The sequence below is a fragment of the Chiloscyllium plagiosum genome, chromosome 1 (genome assembly GCF_004010195.1).
Source record: "Chiloscyllium plagiosum isolate BGI_BamShark_2017 chromosome 1, ASM401019v2, whole genome shotgun sequence".
In the NCBI taxonomy this organism is placed as follows: domain Eukaryota; kingdom Metazoa; phylum Chordata; class Chondrichthyes; order Orectolobiformes; family Hemiscylliidae; genus Chiloscyllium; species Chiloscyllium plagiosum.
The window spans coordinates 62,399,533-62,413,661 of NC_057710.1; the positions used below are offsets into that span (position 1 = coordinate 62,399,533).

General features: G+C 39.4%; 1 protein-coding gene across 9 annotated transcripts in view; it reads left to right on the top strand.

Moving 5' to 3' along the window:
* The window catches only part of rusc2 (RUN and SH3 domain containing 2), a 128,524-nt gene that overhangs the window by 101,552 nt on the left and 12,843 nt on the right, over positions 1-14,129 (top strand). For all 9 annotated transcript variants that reach the window (XR_006311386.1, XM_043688079.1, XM_043688072.1 and 6 more), the window contains 2 exons: positions 4,194-4,240; positions 10,623-11,580. Coding sequence is in view for 8 of the 9 variants with exons in the window: in XM_043688079.1 (XP_043544014.1) it covers positions 4,194-4,240; positions 10,623-11,580 (1,005 nt within the window). In the remaining variant the exon portion in view is untranslated. The remainder of the gene's footprint in view (positions 1-4,193; positions 4,241-10,622; positions 11,581-14,129) is intronic.

The window sequence follows — 14,129 nt, forward strand, 5'->3', positions numbered from 1 at the left end:
CCATAGACTCGCCACTCTCTGGCTGAAGAAGTTTCTCCTTACTTCTGTTCTAAGTTGTCTTCTCTTTGCTCTAAGGCTATGCCCTCAGGTTCTATTGTCTTCTTCCAATGGAAATATCTTCCCAACATTTCCTCTGTCTAGGCCATTCAGCATTCTGTATGTTTCAATTAGATCCCCCCTCATCCTTCTAAATTCCATCAAGTATGAATCTTCAAATGTTGCTCATATGTTAAGCTTTTCATTCCTGGGACCATTCTCATGAACCTCCTCTGAACACGCTCCAGGGCCAGTACATCCTTCCTGAGATATGAAGCCCAAATCTGTGCACAATACTCCAAATGTGTCCTGACCAGACCCCTGTAGAGCCTTGGAAGTACATCCCTGTTTTGATATTCAAGTCCTCTCAAAATAAATGCCATCATTATATTTGCCTTCCTAACCTCTGACTCAACCTGCAAGTTTACCTTGAGAGAATCCTGGACTAGAGCTCCCATGTCTCTTTGCACTTCAAACTTCTGAATTTTCTTTCCATTTTGAAAATAGTCCATGCCTCTATTCTTCCTACCAAAGTGCATGACCTCATACTTTCTCACATTGTACTCCATCTGCCACTACTTTGCCTCCCCTCCTAACATGTCAAAATCCTTCTACAGCCCCTCTCCTCAATGCTACATGTCTGTCTAACAATCTTTGTATAGCCTGCAAGCTGAGCCAAAATGCGCTCCGTTCCATCATCTAGATCGTTACTGGATAGTGAAAAGTTGTCGTCCCAACATTGAGCCTTGAGGAACATCACTTGTCACTGGCTGCCATCGTGAGAAGGATCCCCACTCTCTGCTTTCTGTCAGACAGCCAAGCTTCTATCCATGCTAGTACCTTGCCTCTAACAACATGAGCTTTTATCTTATTATGTAGCCTTCTGTCTGGCACCTTATCAAAGGCCTTCTTGAAATCCAGGTAGATAACATCCATTGGCTCTCTTTGGTCTAACCTGCTTGTTACTTCCTCAAAGAATTCTAGCAGATTTGTCAGGCATGACGTCCCCTTGATGAAACCATGCTGACTTTGCCCTATTTTACCATACACTTCCAAGTATTCAGAAATCTCATCCTTCACAATGGATTCCAGGATTTTACCCACGGCCAAGGTTAGGCTAATCAATCTGTAATTTTCTGTCTTTTGCTTTGTTTCCTTTTTAAACAAGGGTGCCATGTTAGCGATTTTCCAGTCCTCTGGAACCCTTCCTGATTCTAACGCTTGCTGAAAGATCACCACTCATGCCTCCACTATCTCTTCACCTGTCTCCCTTAGAACTCTGGGGTGTAGTCCATCTGGTCTAGGTGATCTATCAACCTCAGGCCATGTCAAACCATTGCAACTCCTGCTTCTTCGAGACCCATTCATCCAATAAGCATCCAATACAGCGCCTATGAGCTGTTAAATAAAATGGTAAATGTACAACTGCTTAGAGGAAATAAATAAACCCTGATGGGAAAGAAACTCCTCCTCCTGCTAAAAATGATAAAGACCATTAAAGTATATTAGGAGAAAGTGAGGACTGCAGATGCTGGAGATCAGAGCTGAAAAATGTGTTGCTGGAAAAGCGCAGCAAGTCAGGCAGCATCCAAGGAGCAGGACAATCGACGTTTCGGGCATAAGCCCTTCCCTAAAGTATGTTAGTTAAATAACAGAAAATTCAAATACTTCACACTTCATAATCTTGTCCAGATAATCACTGAAACATTTCCAGAAGAGATCACAGAAAACCTTACAATTGTAGGTTTTCAGTCAAACAAAATTAACAGTTCTCTTCACTGATCAGAATCCTAGCTAAATCAATGTTTATTAGTTTGGGCTCTCAGCCACACATTGTAACAAGAAAAGGTTTATATAATGAAGGATTAACATCTATAATAGTGATATGATCCAAGATGATGGTAATACTGGACATGCCAGATTCCAGAGTGAAACATGGCTTAATAGAGCATAAGTTTTACTATTGCAGTTTTGTTACTGTAGTCATCAGCTATTGACAGACTTGTGTGAATATGTTCAATATACTTGCAGCAAGGAGTAAATGTATTACACAAAAGAATAAGGAAAAAAAATAAAGCAAGATATATGACAATTTGCAGAGATCTTAAATAACATAAATCACAATCCAGTCCTTTTTCCGAGCACTCAATCCCAGTTAAGAATCAATCCTGTCTTCACTTTAAAATTTCTACTGAATTAACAAGATTGTAAATGTTCCTTTTCAGGGACTTTCTGCAAGTTTACCAGATGTGATTCTCTTCATCTCTCCTAGAGACACACAAAATACAGGCTAACTCACAGATTTATGTTTCTTAACTTTAAGTCAAGCTCAGAATTTTTCCAGCTTCTTGGACTGCTAAAACAGCCCAAAACTTCTCTCCAGCTCTGATGGCCTGGAAACTGCCAGATTAAAGCAGTCCTTCTATTTGTGTGGATCTTATCTTCTTCTGAACTGAACTTGCTTGTGACCCCTGACCTCTCTGACTGTAGGTTGGAGTAGCTCAATTTTGTAAATACATCAGCAATTATCTCACTAGCTAAAAGTCATTTAACTTAAGTTACATACTCTCTTAGAAGTGCTGCATTGAACTCTCTGTTAAAAATGACCTTCTGAACTTAAAAAAACAGTCACCCTTCAGAACTAAAACTAAAAGCCTAATTTACTTTTGCTTCGGATGGAGAGGCTGGGAGAGATGGAGCACCCATGGGGCAGACCTTGCAGCAGTGTCTGATGTGGAAGTGGGCCCCCTTGAGGGTGGTATTCTACAGCCTGTCTTCATGTCCAAGACCTGAAGAGAGTGATCACTGCTCTTCCTGCTCCCAAACTCCTCTTGTTAGCATTAAAATTGACACCAAGAGGGAAATGGGTCTTAAGGACCCTCGATTGGGATGAGGGCACCTCGGCTTCTTCGAGACATCTCTTGCCTCGTGTCAAGTTTATGGGGAGTGTGGCAAGACTACCATCACGGAAATCTGAAAGTTCCCCACTATTGGAGGAACCATAAAATTCTGACCTACGTTTTACTCATCATCATCAGTTAAATTTCAGTTTTGCAAGCTAACTCCCATTATAGTTCGGGCACCATTGTCACCACTGACTCCTTAGTGGCATCCAGTTTGTAATCCTTTGCATAATCTAATTAATCAAGCACTTCTTTGTTTTCTATAACCTGTCCCAAAATAAACTTGCTCAATTATCAAGCCAGTGCAAAGAAGATTATTGCCACACTCCCCATAAACTTGACACGAGGCATAAGATGTCTCGAAGAAGCCGAGGTGCCCTCATCCCATCCTTAAGGCCCCCTTCTCCAATGTATCAAATGAATCAATATCAAATTTACACTTATCCAAAAGCAAACTTTTGCGAATGCTGGAAATATGCAATAATAATAATAATAATAGGAAATTATCTACAAGTCTGGCAGTATCTCTAGAGAAAGAAACAGATTTAACATTTTGGATCATGATCTTTCACACACTACTCTCCACAGATGTGGAATAATTTTTAGCATTTTCTGTTTTTATGTCAAATATACATTCCTCTTTCTACTAAATTCCTCCAGAGCATTGCTCCACCATGTGGTAAACTGAAGAAAGGTTTTTTTTCCGACTTTGATTTTGCTAAAGATTCAATTTTTGATCAGAATTAAAATATCTAACTAGTTCTTATGGTATTATCCATATGTTTTGCCACTTTTAAGATTTAAATCTCGGTCCTATGGAACTCTCATTTCTCAAATGCAATGGATTGATGCTATGAGTCATTTCATAAATGTAACATCTCAAATCTTGAAATAATTCTAGTTGTTTTCGATTGAATTGGTCTACATTTGCACGAGTTCTGTGGTTTCATGTTGCCAAATTTACTTAATACATTGTCTTTTCATTGTATTTTTCTTTCCAGTAGCTGATGTTGTGAAATCCTCTCCTTTCGCTTTTAAATTTTTTAAAATTGGGTTCTCGTGGTTGATTTTTTTGAGAAGTGTTTAATCTGTTGCAGTTATATGCTTAATCATAGAATTTGAAACAAAATATAGTATAAATTCCTTATTAGTTATGGTGTAAATAAACTATGCTTCTCGATTAAACATTTATGAAGTAATTGCTAAATGGTTCCATTGTATTATGCTTACATGACTTTGTGTTCTTTGATGCAGTATCAGATCTTTGGAGTTTTGGTTTAATCATTTGCATAATCATGAAGGTAAGATCAAGTTACAGATATCGTTGCTAAACTCTTTCAATTATAGCAATTAGTTTACATGTACAATATTAAAGATTAGAAAGAAATTCCTTGTGAACTACCATGGCAGGTTAGGACTTCAATTTGCTGTTCTACTCCACTGCTCTGATCTCATTCCACATACAATTGTAAGAGTCATTAGCATAAAAGAGTAAGCATTCTGCCCCTTACAGTTTGGAATTCGAGAGCAGGACTGGTTGCTGCATTTGGTATGGAGAAAAACCTGCTAGCCTAACTGGAAAATAGTTCATCCCTTCCTCATCCTCGGTGTAATTTCTATCTTCATAAAGATATTCATTTCTGAATGTTTAAGCTAGCAAATAGCATTGTGAATCCCACAAAGATGGTAGCTAGTAGTGGAAGTGGGTCATTCAAGCCTGCTCTTCCATTCAATAAGAATAGAGTCCACAAATAGCTGTTGTATTGGCAACTATACTTGTAGCATGCTGGTGTATAATAGATGGAAATGGTGTGATACTGATTTAGAGTAGCACCTCCCTGTTTCACACCCATTAACATTGTTAGAGGGTCCCCATTCCACACCATCAAGTTCAAATTAAATGATTACAAGTTTTGGGAAACTTGCAGTCAGGTTTCATACTTTTGTACTTTTCACTGTATACAAGTAATTTGTGTGATTGTATTCTAATGTTGGCAAGTAATTTTCAAAGAACTGATATATGTAAGGGCAATGAACAAGAATGAGAGAAAGCTAGAGATTAAAACAAAGGACTTTATAAGAAATGAATTGTGAAATAACTACAACTTCTTGTGTGTTGTAAAGGCATTGAGATGTACATCATGAAAACAGACCCTTCGGTCCCAACTTATTCATGTCGACCAGATGTCCTAATTTAATCCAGTCCCATTTGTAAGCATTTGGCCCATGTCCCGCTAAACCCTTCCTATTAATGTACCCATCCAGATGTGTTTTAAATTTTGTAATTGTACCAGCCTCTTCCACTCTCTGCCTGAAAATGTTGCCCCTTACATCCCTTTCGAAACTTACCCCCCTCACCTTAAAACTATGCCGTTTAGTTTTGGACTCCCCTACCCTGGGTAAAAGACCTTGGCTATTCACCCTATCCATGCCCTTCATGATTTTGTAAACTTCTATAAGGTCACCCCTCAGCCTCCGCGCTCCATGGGAAATAGCCCCAGCCTATTCAGCTTCTCCCTATAGCTCAGACCCTTCAACCCTGGCAACATCCTGGTAAATCTTTCCTGAACCCTTCCAAGTTTCACAACATCCTCCTTAAAGCAGAGAGACTAGAATTGAATGCAATATTCCAAAAGTGGCCTAGCCAACGTCCTGTGCAGCCACGACTTGACATCCCAACTCCTATACTCAATGCACTGACTAATAAAAGCAGGCGCACCATAGCCTTCACTATCCTGTCTACCTGTGACTCTATTTTCAAAGAACAATGAACCTGTACTCCAAGGATCTTTTTGTTTGGCAATACTCCCCAGGGCCTTAACATCAAGTGTATAAGTCCTGCCCTGGTTTGCTGTACTAAAATGCAACATCTCACATTTATTTAAATTAAACTCCATCTGCCACTCCTTGGCTCATCGGCCCAACTGAACAAGGTCCCGTTGTACTCTGAGATAAACCTCTTCACAGTGCACTACACCACCAGTTTTGGTGTCATCTGAAAACTTAGTAACCATTGCTCTGATATTCACTTCCAAATGATTCACTTCCAAAAGCAGTGGATCCAGCATCAATCCTTGTGGCACACTGCTAGTCACTGTCCTCCAGTCCAAAAAGCAATCCTCCACCACCACCCTTTGCCTCCTACCTTCAAGCCAGTTTTGTGTCCAAATGGCTAGCTCACCCTCTGATTCTGTGATCTAACCTTGTTAACCAGTCTAGCATGCGGAATCTTGTTGAACGCCTTGCTGAAGTCCATATAGACAATGTCCACCATTCTGCCTTCATCAATCTTCTTTGTCTCTTATTCAAAAAACTCAATCAAGTCAATGAGACATGATTTTCCACACAAAGCCGTATTGACTATCCTGAATCAGTTGTTACCTTTCCAAATACATATAAATCCTGTCCCTCAGAATCTTCACCAACAGCTTACCCACCACTGACATCAGGCTCATTGCTCTGTAGTTCCCTGGCTTTTCCTTACCATCTTTCTTCAATTAAGACACCCCCTTAGCCACCCTCCCGTCTTTCAGCCCCTCACCCATGGCTATCAATGATACAAATATCTCAGCAAGGAACCCAACAATCACTTCCCTAGCTTCCCACAAAATTCTAGGTCCCAGGGTTTTATCCACCTTTCTGCATTTTAAGACATCCAGCACCACCTCCTTTACAATATAGATCCTTGTCAACATTTCACTATTTATTACTTCAAGTTCTCTAGTTTCTGTGCCCTTTTCCACAGTAAATACAGATGCAAAATACTCATTTAGTATCTTACTCATCTCCTGCAGTTTCACACATAGAGGTATACAGTGACAGAGAGAGATGTGTATTTTGGATTTCGTTTCCTGATAAAGGTCCAAGTTGGACTAAAAAGGTACCTGGAGGAGAGTATGGTGACACTTCTCGAGATCGTCACAACTAAAGAGTATTTTATATGGTGATAAGAGTTTGGAAATATTTTACGGAGAAACAAACTGCAATTAATCTTTGAAAACAGGATTGTGCTAATGTACTAGAGGATGGTAAATGTTACATCATGCACATTATTTGTTTCCCATTATCTGTGTTTTCAAGCTTATTTTATTTTGTTTAGGAACTGAACTGACATGTGGTATGTGCAAGTGCGCAAACTTGCTACAAGTTGTACCAGAGACTGCTTTAGTAAAAAAGGGACAATAAGCATGGATGACAAGGTCTGAAGCAGGCATTCGTCCATTTACCAAAAATGTTATGTTCTATTAGACAGTGAGCCTTACATCAGAGTAGAGAAGTTATTTGAGAAGAGTCTTCAGATATACTCACATTTGGAGAAGAGTAGACATCATGGATATAGTCAGTGTGGCTTTATGCGGGGACATCTTATCTCACAAACTTAATTGAATCTTTTGAGGAAGAGATAAGGATGATTAATGAGGGTAAGACAGTGGATGTTATCTACATGAACTTAACTAAAGCATGGTAGGCTGGTCAAAAAATTGAAGTCACGCGATTCGTGGTGAATTATTAAATTGGATACAAAATTGGCTTGTTCATAAAAGACAGAGGGTAATTGTGGAGGGGTGTTTTTTCTGATTGGAGGTCTGTAACCAGTGGTTTTCCACAAGGATCGGTGCTGGGACTTTTGTTGCTTCTATTACATATAAATGATTTGGAAGAATATGCCAGTGGTCTAGTTACTAAGTTATCTGGTTACATGAAAGTTGGTGGACTTGTCGAAAGTGAGCAAGGTTTCAACAGACACAACAAGATAGAGTTTAATCCAGACAAGTGTGAGATGATGCATTTTGGGAGGTTAAATGGAGGAGAAATGAAAACAGTAAATGGCAAGATCCTTAGGAGCATTGATATACAGAGGTATCTTGGGGTACAAGTCTTGAACTCTGTGAAAGTAGCAGCACAAGTAGATAAGGTAGTAAGGAAGGTGTACAGTTTCAGTTGTGGCATTGAGCATAAAAGTTGATAAGTCATGTTGAAGATGTGTAAAATTTTAGTTAGGCTATATTTGATAATTGTGTGCAGTCTGGTCCCCACCCTGTGGAAAGGGTGTGGAGACTCTGGAGAGGGTGCAAAATAAGTTTACCAGAATGTTACATGGATTGGAGTATATTAGCTTGGATTGTTTTGTTAGAGCGTTGGAGGCTGAGGGGCAACCTGATAGAAATATATAAAATTATCAGAGGCATAGATACAGTGTATTTCTCAGGGTGGAAATGTTAAGTCCTGGGGGGGCACAGGTTTAAGGTGAGAAGGAAAACTTTAAAGGCGGTGTGCGAGGAAAAGATTTTTTAACACAGACAATGGTAAGTGCTTGGACTATACTCCCAGGGTAGAAGCAAGTATGTCAACAACGTTTAAGAGGCACTTCAATAGACACATGAACAGACAGAGATAGAGGGACACTGACCACATGCAGGCAGATGGCTTTACTTTCGTGGTCGGCACAGACGTGGTGAGCCGGAGGACCTATTTGTACTTGCCTCTGGTCTCTGCTGCAAAGTTGCTTCTCTGTAAGGCATCCCCAGGAATAACAAGATTACCAATACATAAGTGTATTTGAGATATTTAATGTAATTTTTGGCACATCTGATCCCAATTCCGAAATCTCTGGCCTGCGAGTCAACTCCTTCGGATCTCTGCCCGAGATATATCTCCAGATTCAAACCCCAAACTCCTCCAGCAGCACTCTAAGTATTACTTTCATTTGTCTCTCCACATATGCTGTCAGATCAGTTTAGTTTGTTTCCAGAACCCTTTTTTATTTTAAATCTTCAGCTCAGTTGGCTAGATAGCTGGTTTACAATACAGTGTGAGGCCAACAGTGTAAGTTCTGTTCCCCGTGGGGCTGAGGTTATCATGAAGGACTCTCCTTCTCAACATCTCCCCTCACTTCAGATTAAACCATCACGAGTTCATCTCCCTAGAATGAGAGAGCAGTTTTATGGCATAGGAGATGATGCTGATACTACCTTTATTTAACTTTTATATTATTATGTCCCTCTCAGGGTCTGTGCTCTTTGAACTCAATATACCTAACTGGAGCGTACTGTTCTCTCCCTAAATCCCAATCATAAATCCTGATGCCAACCCATTGTTCATCTAGACTGCTGTGGTATAAGCCAACAATTTCCTGAATTTTGGAGTGCTAAGCTGTGCGGGCTCCCAATATAGTGCTCTCTTGATTGCAATGAACCCAAAATTCAGGAATCCTCATTTAAATACAAGCTATTAATACTGTGGGTTTGATGCCATTTCTCTAGCCTTAAATTTTAAGGTTTGTTATGTAGTTTGTTCACTGGACAGGGAAACTCTGTGATTGTTCGTAGTCTGTAATGAACACATCTGGTCTTGCAAGCACTTGCTTATTATTCAAACCTGCAGAAAACTGGTTATATTGTTGAATTTTGTCTTGGAAGGTGCCTGCATGCATACTTGTCAAGCAGCAGTGTTTCTGTCCTGTGAACGATAATGATAGCATTGATTCTGACAACTTTTAAAAAGATATTTGGATTCCCATTGGCTGCCTGAAAGGGGTTGCATAACAAGCTTTCAAATTTGCTTTTTCTATAACAAAGGGGAGGGTGTGGTACTGTGGTAATGTCATTAGATAACAATGGATCATGGGTTTGACTCCCATCATGGCAGGTAATGAAACTTGAATTCATTTTTTTAAAAAAATCTGGAATTAAAAACTAATCGAATGACCATATAACCCTTGTTGGTTGTTGTAAAAAATCCATCTAGTTCATTAATGTCCTCACCTGTCCTGGTCTATATATGATTCCAGACTCCCAGTAACGTGGTTAACTCAGCTGCCTTCTGAAATGGCCTTAGGAGCCATTCAGTTCAAGGGCACAAAGGGATGGACAATAAATTCTGGTCCAGCCAGTGATGCCCACATCCTGTGAAAGAATGCAAAAGAAAATTAAAAATAATAATGGATTTGACATTAAATATTTAGTAATGAATATTCTAAGCTGCAGCAAAGCTACGCCTTATTAGCATTTTAACATGACTAATACATATATTAGTCTCCACAGAATTGCAAATTTCACAGGAATTAATCTAATGATACTCTGCTTCCCAAGAGCCCATGTTTTGCCTTTTCACCAAGTCATAATGTCTAGTGACAGCCAAAAGAGCCTAGCTCCTGGCTTCTGAGCAATCTGTAGCTGAATTCCAACATCATAGCTAACTCTGATGAACCTAGGTCATGCCAGGATGTATCTTTCAGACTTAGTAATTTCCTGTTGTTTCCCTATCCTCAATTCGATGAACAGCTGTAATCTGCAGTCTAATTATGTGCTAGGGATGGGCTGCCATTTTCTGTTTAATTGCAGCTGATGCCGTCTCTTTCTGTATTTCTGTTTAATGTCTCCAAGACAGAGAGTCTAAAATAACAAGAATATGTGCTTTGCCTTTACTTTCAGGTGTTAAATATGGCATGTGGTTTTCAATAGCACATCATCTGAGTCTAAAATCCCCTTGTAACCAGGTCACATAGATGGTGTCATGGACAGAACTTGTAGCAAATCACATGACTCTTCATTATTCCATTTTGTTTTAAGTGGAAGAGACAACTTAAATCATATACAGCTCATGGAACCCTGTATTTGAAGTCATATTTTTCATATCTCAAACCTAAATTATAACACTAATTGATTCTTTTCTTTTAATTAGATATTATTGGAGTTCACTATCTACCTACTGGTTTCCTAGCACTGTCGCACAGTGTTTGTCAACCACTGTTTGAGGAGCTCCTTCTTTTACTGCAGCCTCTTTCGTTACTGCCATTTGATTTAGATCTGATGTTTGAACACTATGTTATCCAAATGAACATGGAGCAACAGAAGAAGAAGGAACAACTCAAAGTCAAGCAGGATCTTTTGCAATCTGTGCACTCTACCTTTCAGCTCATGAGGGACCATGGTAGTAATGTAGGTTTGGGACATGAACAGGACAGGGAAGACCAATCAGAAGGATTTACACTAAAAGGTATAACAGCAAGGGATGCTGTAATACCCAATAAACATGAAGATGTACAGAATGTGGAAAAAGTTAGAAAAGAGAACGTAAGTGAAATTAAAAAGGACAAGCAAGCAGGATGGTGGTACCAGCTTATGCAAAGCTCACAGGTATATATTGAAGGTTCTTCAGAACAATCAAAGTTTGTAAACTGGGAGAAGAGAAAGAAGCAAAGTACAACTACTGTACTTCCTCAGTTAAGCATCAGTACCGAGAAAAAGTCACTCCGAGAGAGTGTCCCAGAAGGAGCAGAGAGTCAGCCAATATCTGAATTACAACATTTGAACATTTGTGGTGTGTTGTCCAATCAATCTGAGTCCAATGAAGAAGCAGCAGCCACTAAGCAATTAAAAAAGATTCAGCCTGAGTATTCTAAAAATGAAGCCAAACCTTCTTGGATGGGGAGTCCTCCAGAATCTGTGCTACATGAACTTAAGAATAGCAAAGTTAATGAAAGCACTGCTCCAAATAATTATGATGCACAACCAGGAAAAAAGCCAAACATGGATAATACTGAAGGCAAGCAAGGAATGTGGCTGGGCCGCTTATTTGGTGCAAGTGTAAATCAGGCTAGGAAAGAAGAGTCCCGGATGGTAAAATCACAGAAAAACAGGTTAGGTTCTTTTCTTTCTTGTTCCCAGGAAGTAGACTGTGCTGTCAGAGCGATATTTATTGCGCATCCGGAATGTCTTCAGAAGATGTCTGTTCTCCTTAAACTACTGCATTCCTTGTGGTGATGCTCCCAACATGTTAAAAGGTACAGAATGTCAAGATATTGACTTAGGCACAATAAAGGACCAAGTCATGTATGTCCAAGTGAGGTTGATATGTTGTACTGAGAGGAATTTCTAGATTAATCAATCTGGCAAAGGCAGCCACCTCAATGTGTTCATAGAGAATATTTGGGTCAGTTTCTTAGTACAATACATTTTGGAACCTAGGAGGGACCAGACTATTCTGGACCTATTAATGAGTAATGAGACAGGCCTGAAGATCTTACAGTGAAGGATTCTCCTGGCAAGAATGATCATAGCAAGATCGTAGTTTGAGAGATGTGGGAGCATAACTTATGCCTTAAGTAAAGGCAGTTACAAGAATATGAAGACAAAGCTAATGTAAGTGGATCAGTTAAATAGGTTAAAAGACAGGACACGTTCATATGAAATATATCAATGTTGAAAACTCCATGGCTAACTTAGGATGTTAAGGCTGGTATTAATTTGGCAGAAATGATGTACAATGTTGCAAAGATCAGTAGTATATCAGAATGAGAAGTTTTAGGATAAGGGTAGCAGATTTAAAATAGAGATCAGGGGAAATTACTTCTCTCAAAGGGTCGAGAATCTGTAGAAATCACTACCTCAGAGTGTCGTGGATGCCAGGTCATGGTGTAAATTTAAGGAAGAAATAGGCAGATTTTAAGCAGAACTTGGTTGAAAGGTTATGGAGAAAGGGCAAAAAAGTGGAGTTGACACGAAGATGAGATCAGCCATGACAGTATTAAATGGCAAAGCAGGCTCAAGGGGCTGAATTGCCTACTCCTGTTCCTAGTTCTTATGTTCTAAGATGGGAAAACTTTAGAAGCCAGCAAAAGAATATTGAAAGAGAATGGATTTTGAGAAATTTGAAATTATGAAAAAACCAGTAAGCATTATAAAAACAGTCAGTTTAAAAAAAACTCTAAAAGATTCTTATTCCAAACATTGTACATATTCTGTCAAATCTATCAGTGAGATACTGTAATGTTAAATGGGAAGTTCAGAAATTATTCCAGGGTTTTTGCATCAAAGATTTAAATGTTAGTTCCTGGCTTTGGTTACAGGATGACAATAATTCACCAGATTTTCAATCATTTTCCTAAAGGCTGACTCTGAAATTGTCAGATTGCAAAAGTATTGAATGTTTTCATAGAAACATAGAAAGTAAGAACAGGAGTAGACCATTCAGTCCTTAATGGTTAATAAATTCTCCCCTATTTATTATGATTATGGCTGATCAGCTAACTCAGTAGCCTGTTCCTGCTTTTCCCCAGATCCTTTAATCTCTTTAGCCACAAGTGCTCGATCCAACTCCCCCTTGTAATCATACAGTGCTTGGCCTTAACTGTTTTCTATGTAGCAAATTCCACAGGCTGACCACTATTTAGTGAAGACATTTCTCATTGTCTTAATACTAAACAATTTACCCCCGAATTTTTAGATTCTGACCCTTGGTTCTGGACTCCCCTGCCGTTGGGAACCCCCTTCCTGCATTTGCTCTATCTAGTCCTGTGAGAATTGAATAGGTTTCTTTGAGATTCTGCCTTCATTCTTCTGAACTCCAGCAAATATGATCCTAACTAATTCAACCTCTCCTCATCTATCCCAATATCCCAGGAATTGGTCCGGTAATCCATCATTGTACCCACTCTATAGTAAGAACATCCTTTCTCAACAGGGAGACCAAAACTGCACATGATATTCCAGGTGTGCCCTTATCCAAGGTTCTGTACAATTACAGCAAGTCATTTCTGCTCCTGTACTTGAATCCTCTGATTATGAAAGCCAACATTTGTCTTCATTAACTCCTGCTGCACCTACATGCTTACCTTGAGTGACAGAGCTGAAAATGTGTTGCTGGAAAAGCGCAGCAGGTCAGGCAGCATCCAGGGAACAGGAGAATCGACGTTTTGGGCATAAGCCCTTCTTCAGGTGTTCAAGGACACCCAGGTCTTGTTGCACATTCCCCTCTCTCAATTTACAGCTGCTTAGCTAATAATCTAACTTCCTGTGTGGTTTTTAACAAAGTGGATAACCTTGTATTTATCCATGTTAATTATGCTTTAGCTATGCATTTGCTCACGCACTCAGCTTGTCAGAATCACACTGATGCATCTCTGAATCCTCCTTACAACCCCAGCTTTGTGTCATCTGCAAATTTGGAGATTTTACATTTTATTTTCCTTATCAAATCACTAATATGTATTGTGAATACCTTGGGTCTAGCACTAATCCCTGTGCTATCCCATTAGTCATTGCCTGCCATTCAGAAAAAGACCCATTTATCCCTACACTTTGTCTCCTGTCTACCAACCAGTTTTATATCCAGCTCAACCCCATGCCCTTTAATTTTACACATTAATCTCTTCTGTAAGACTTTGTTGAAAGCCTTCCAAAAGTCCGA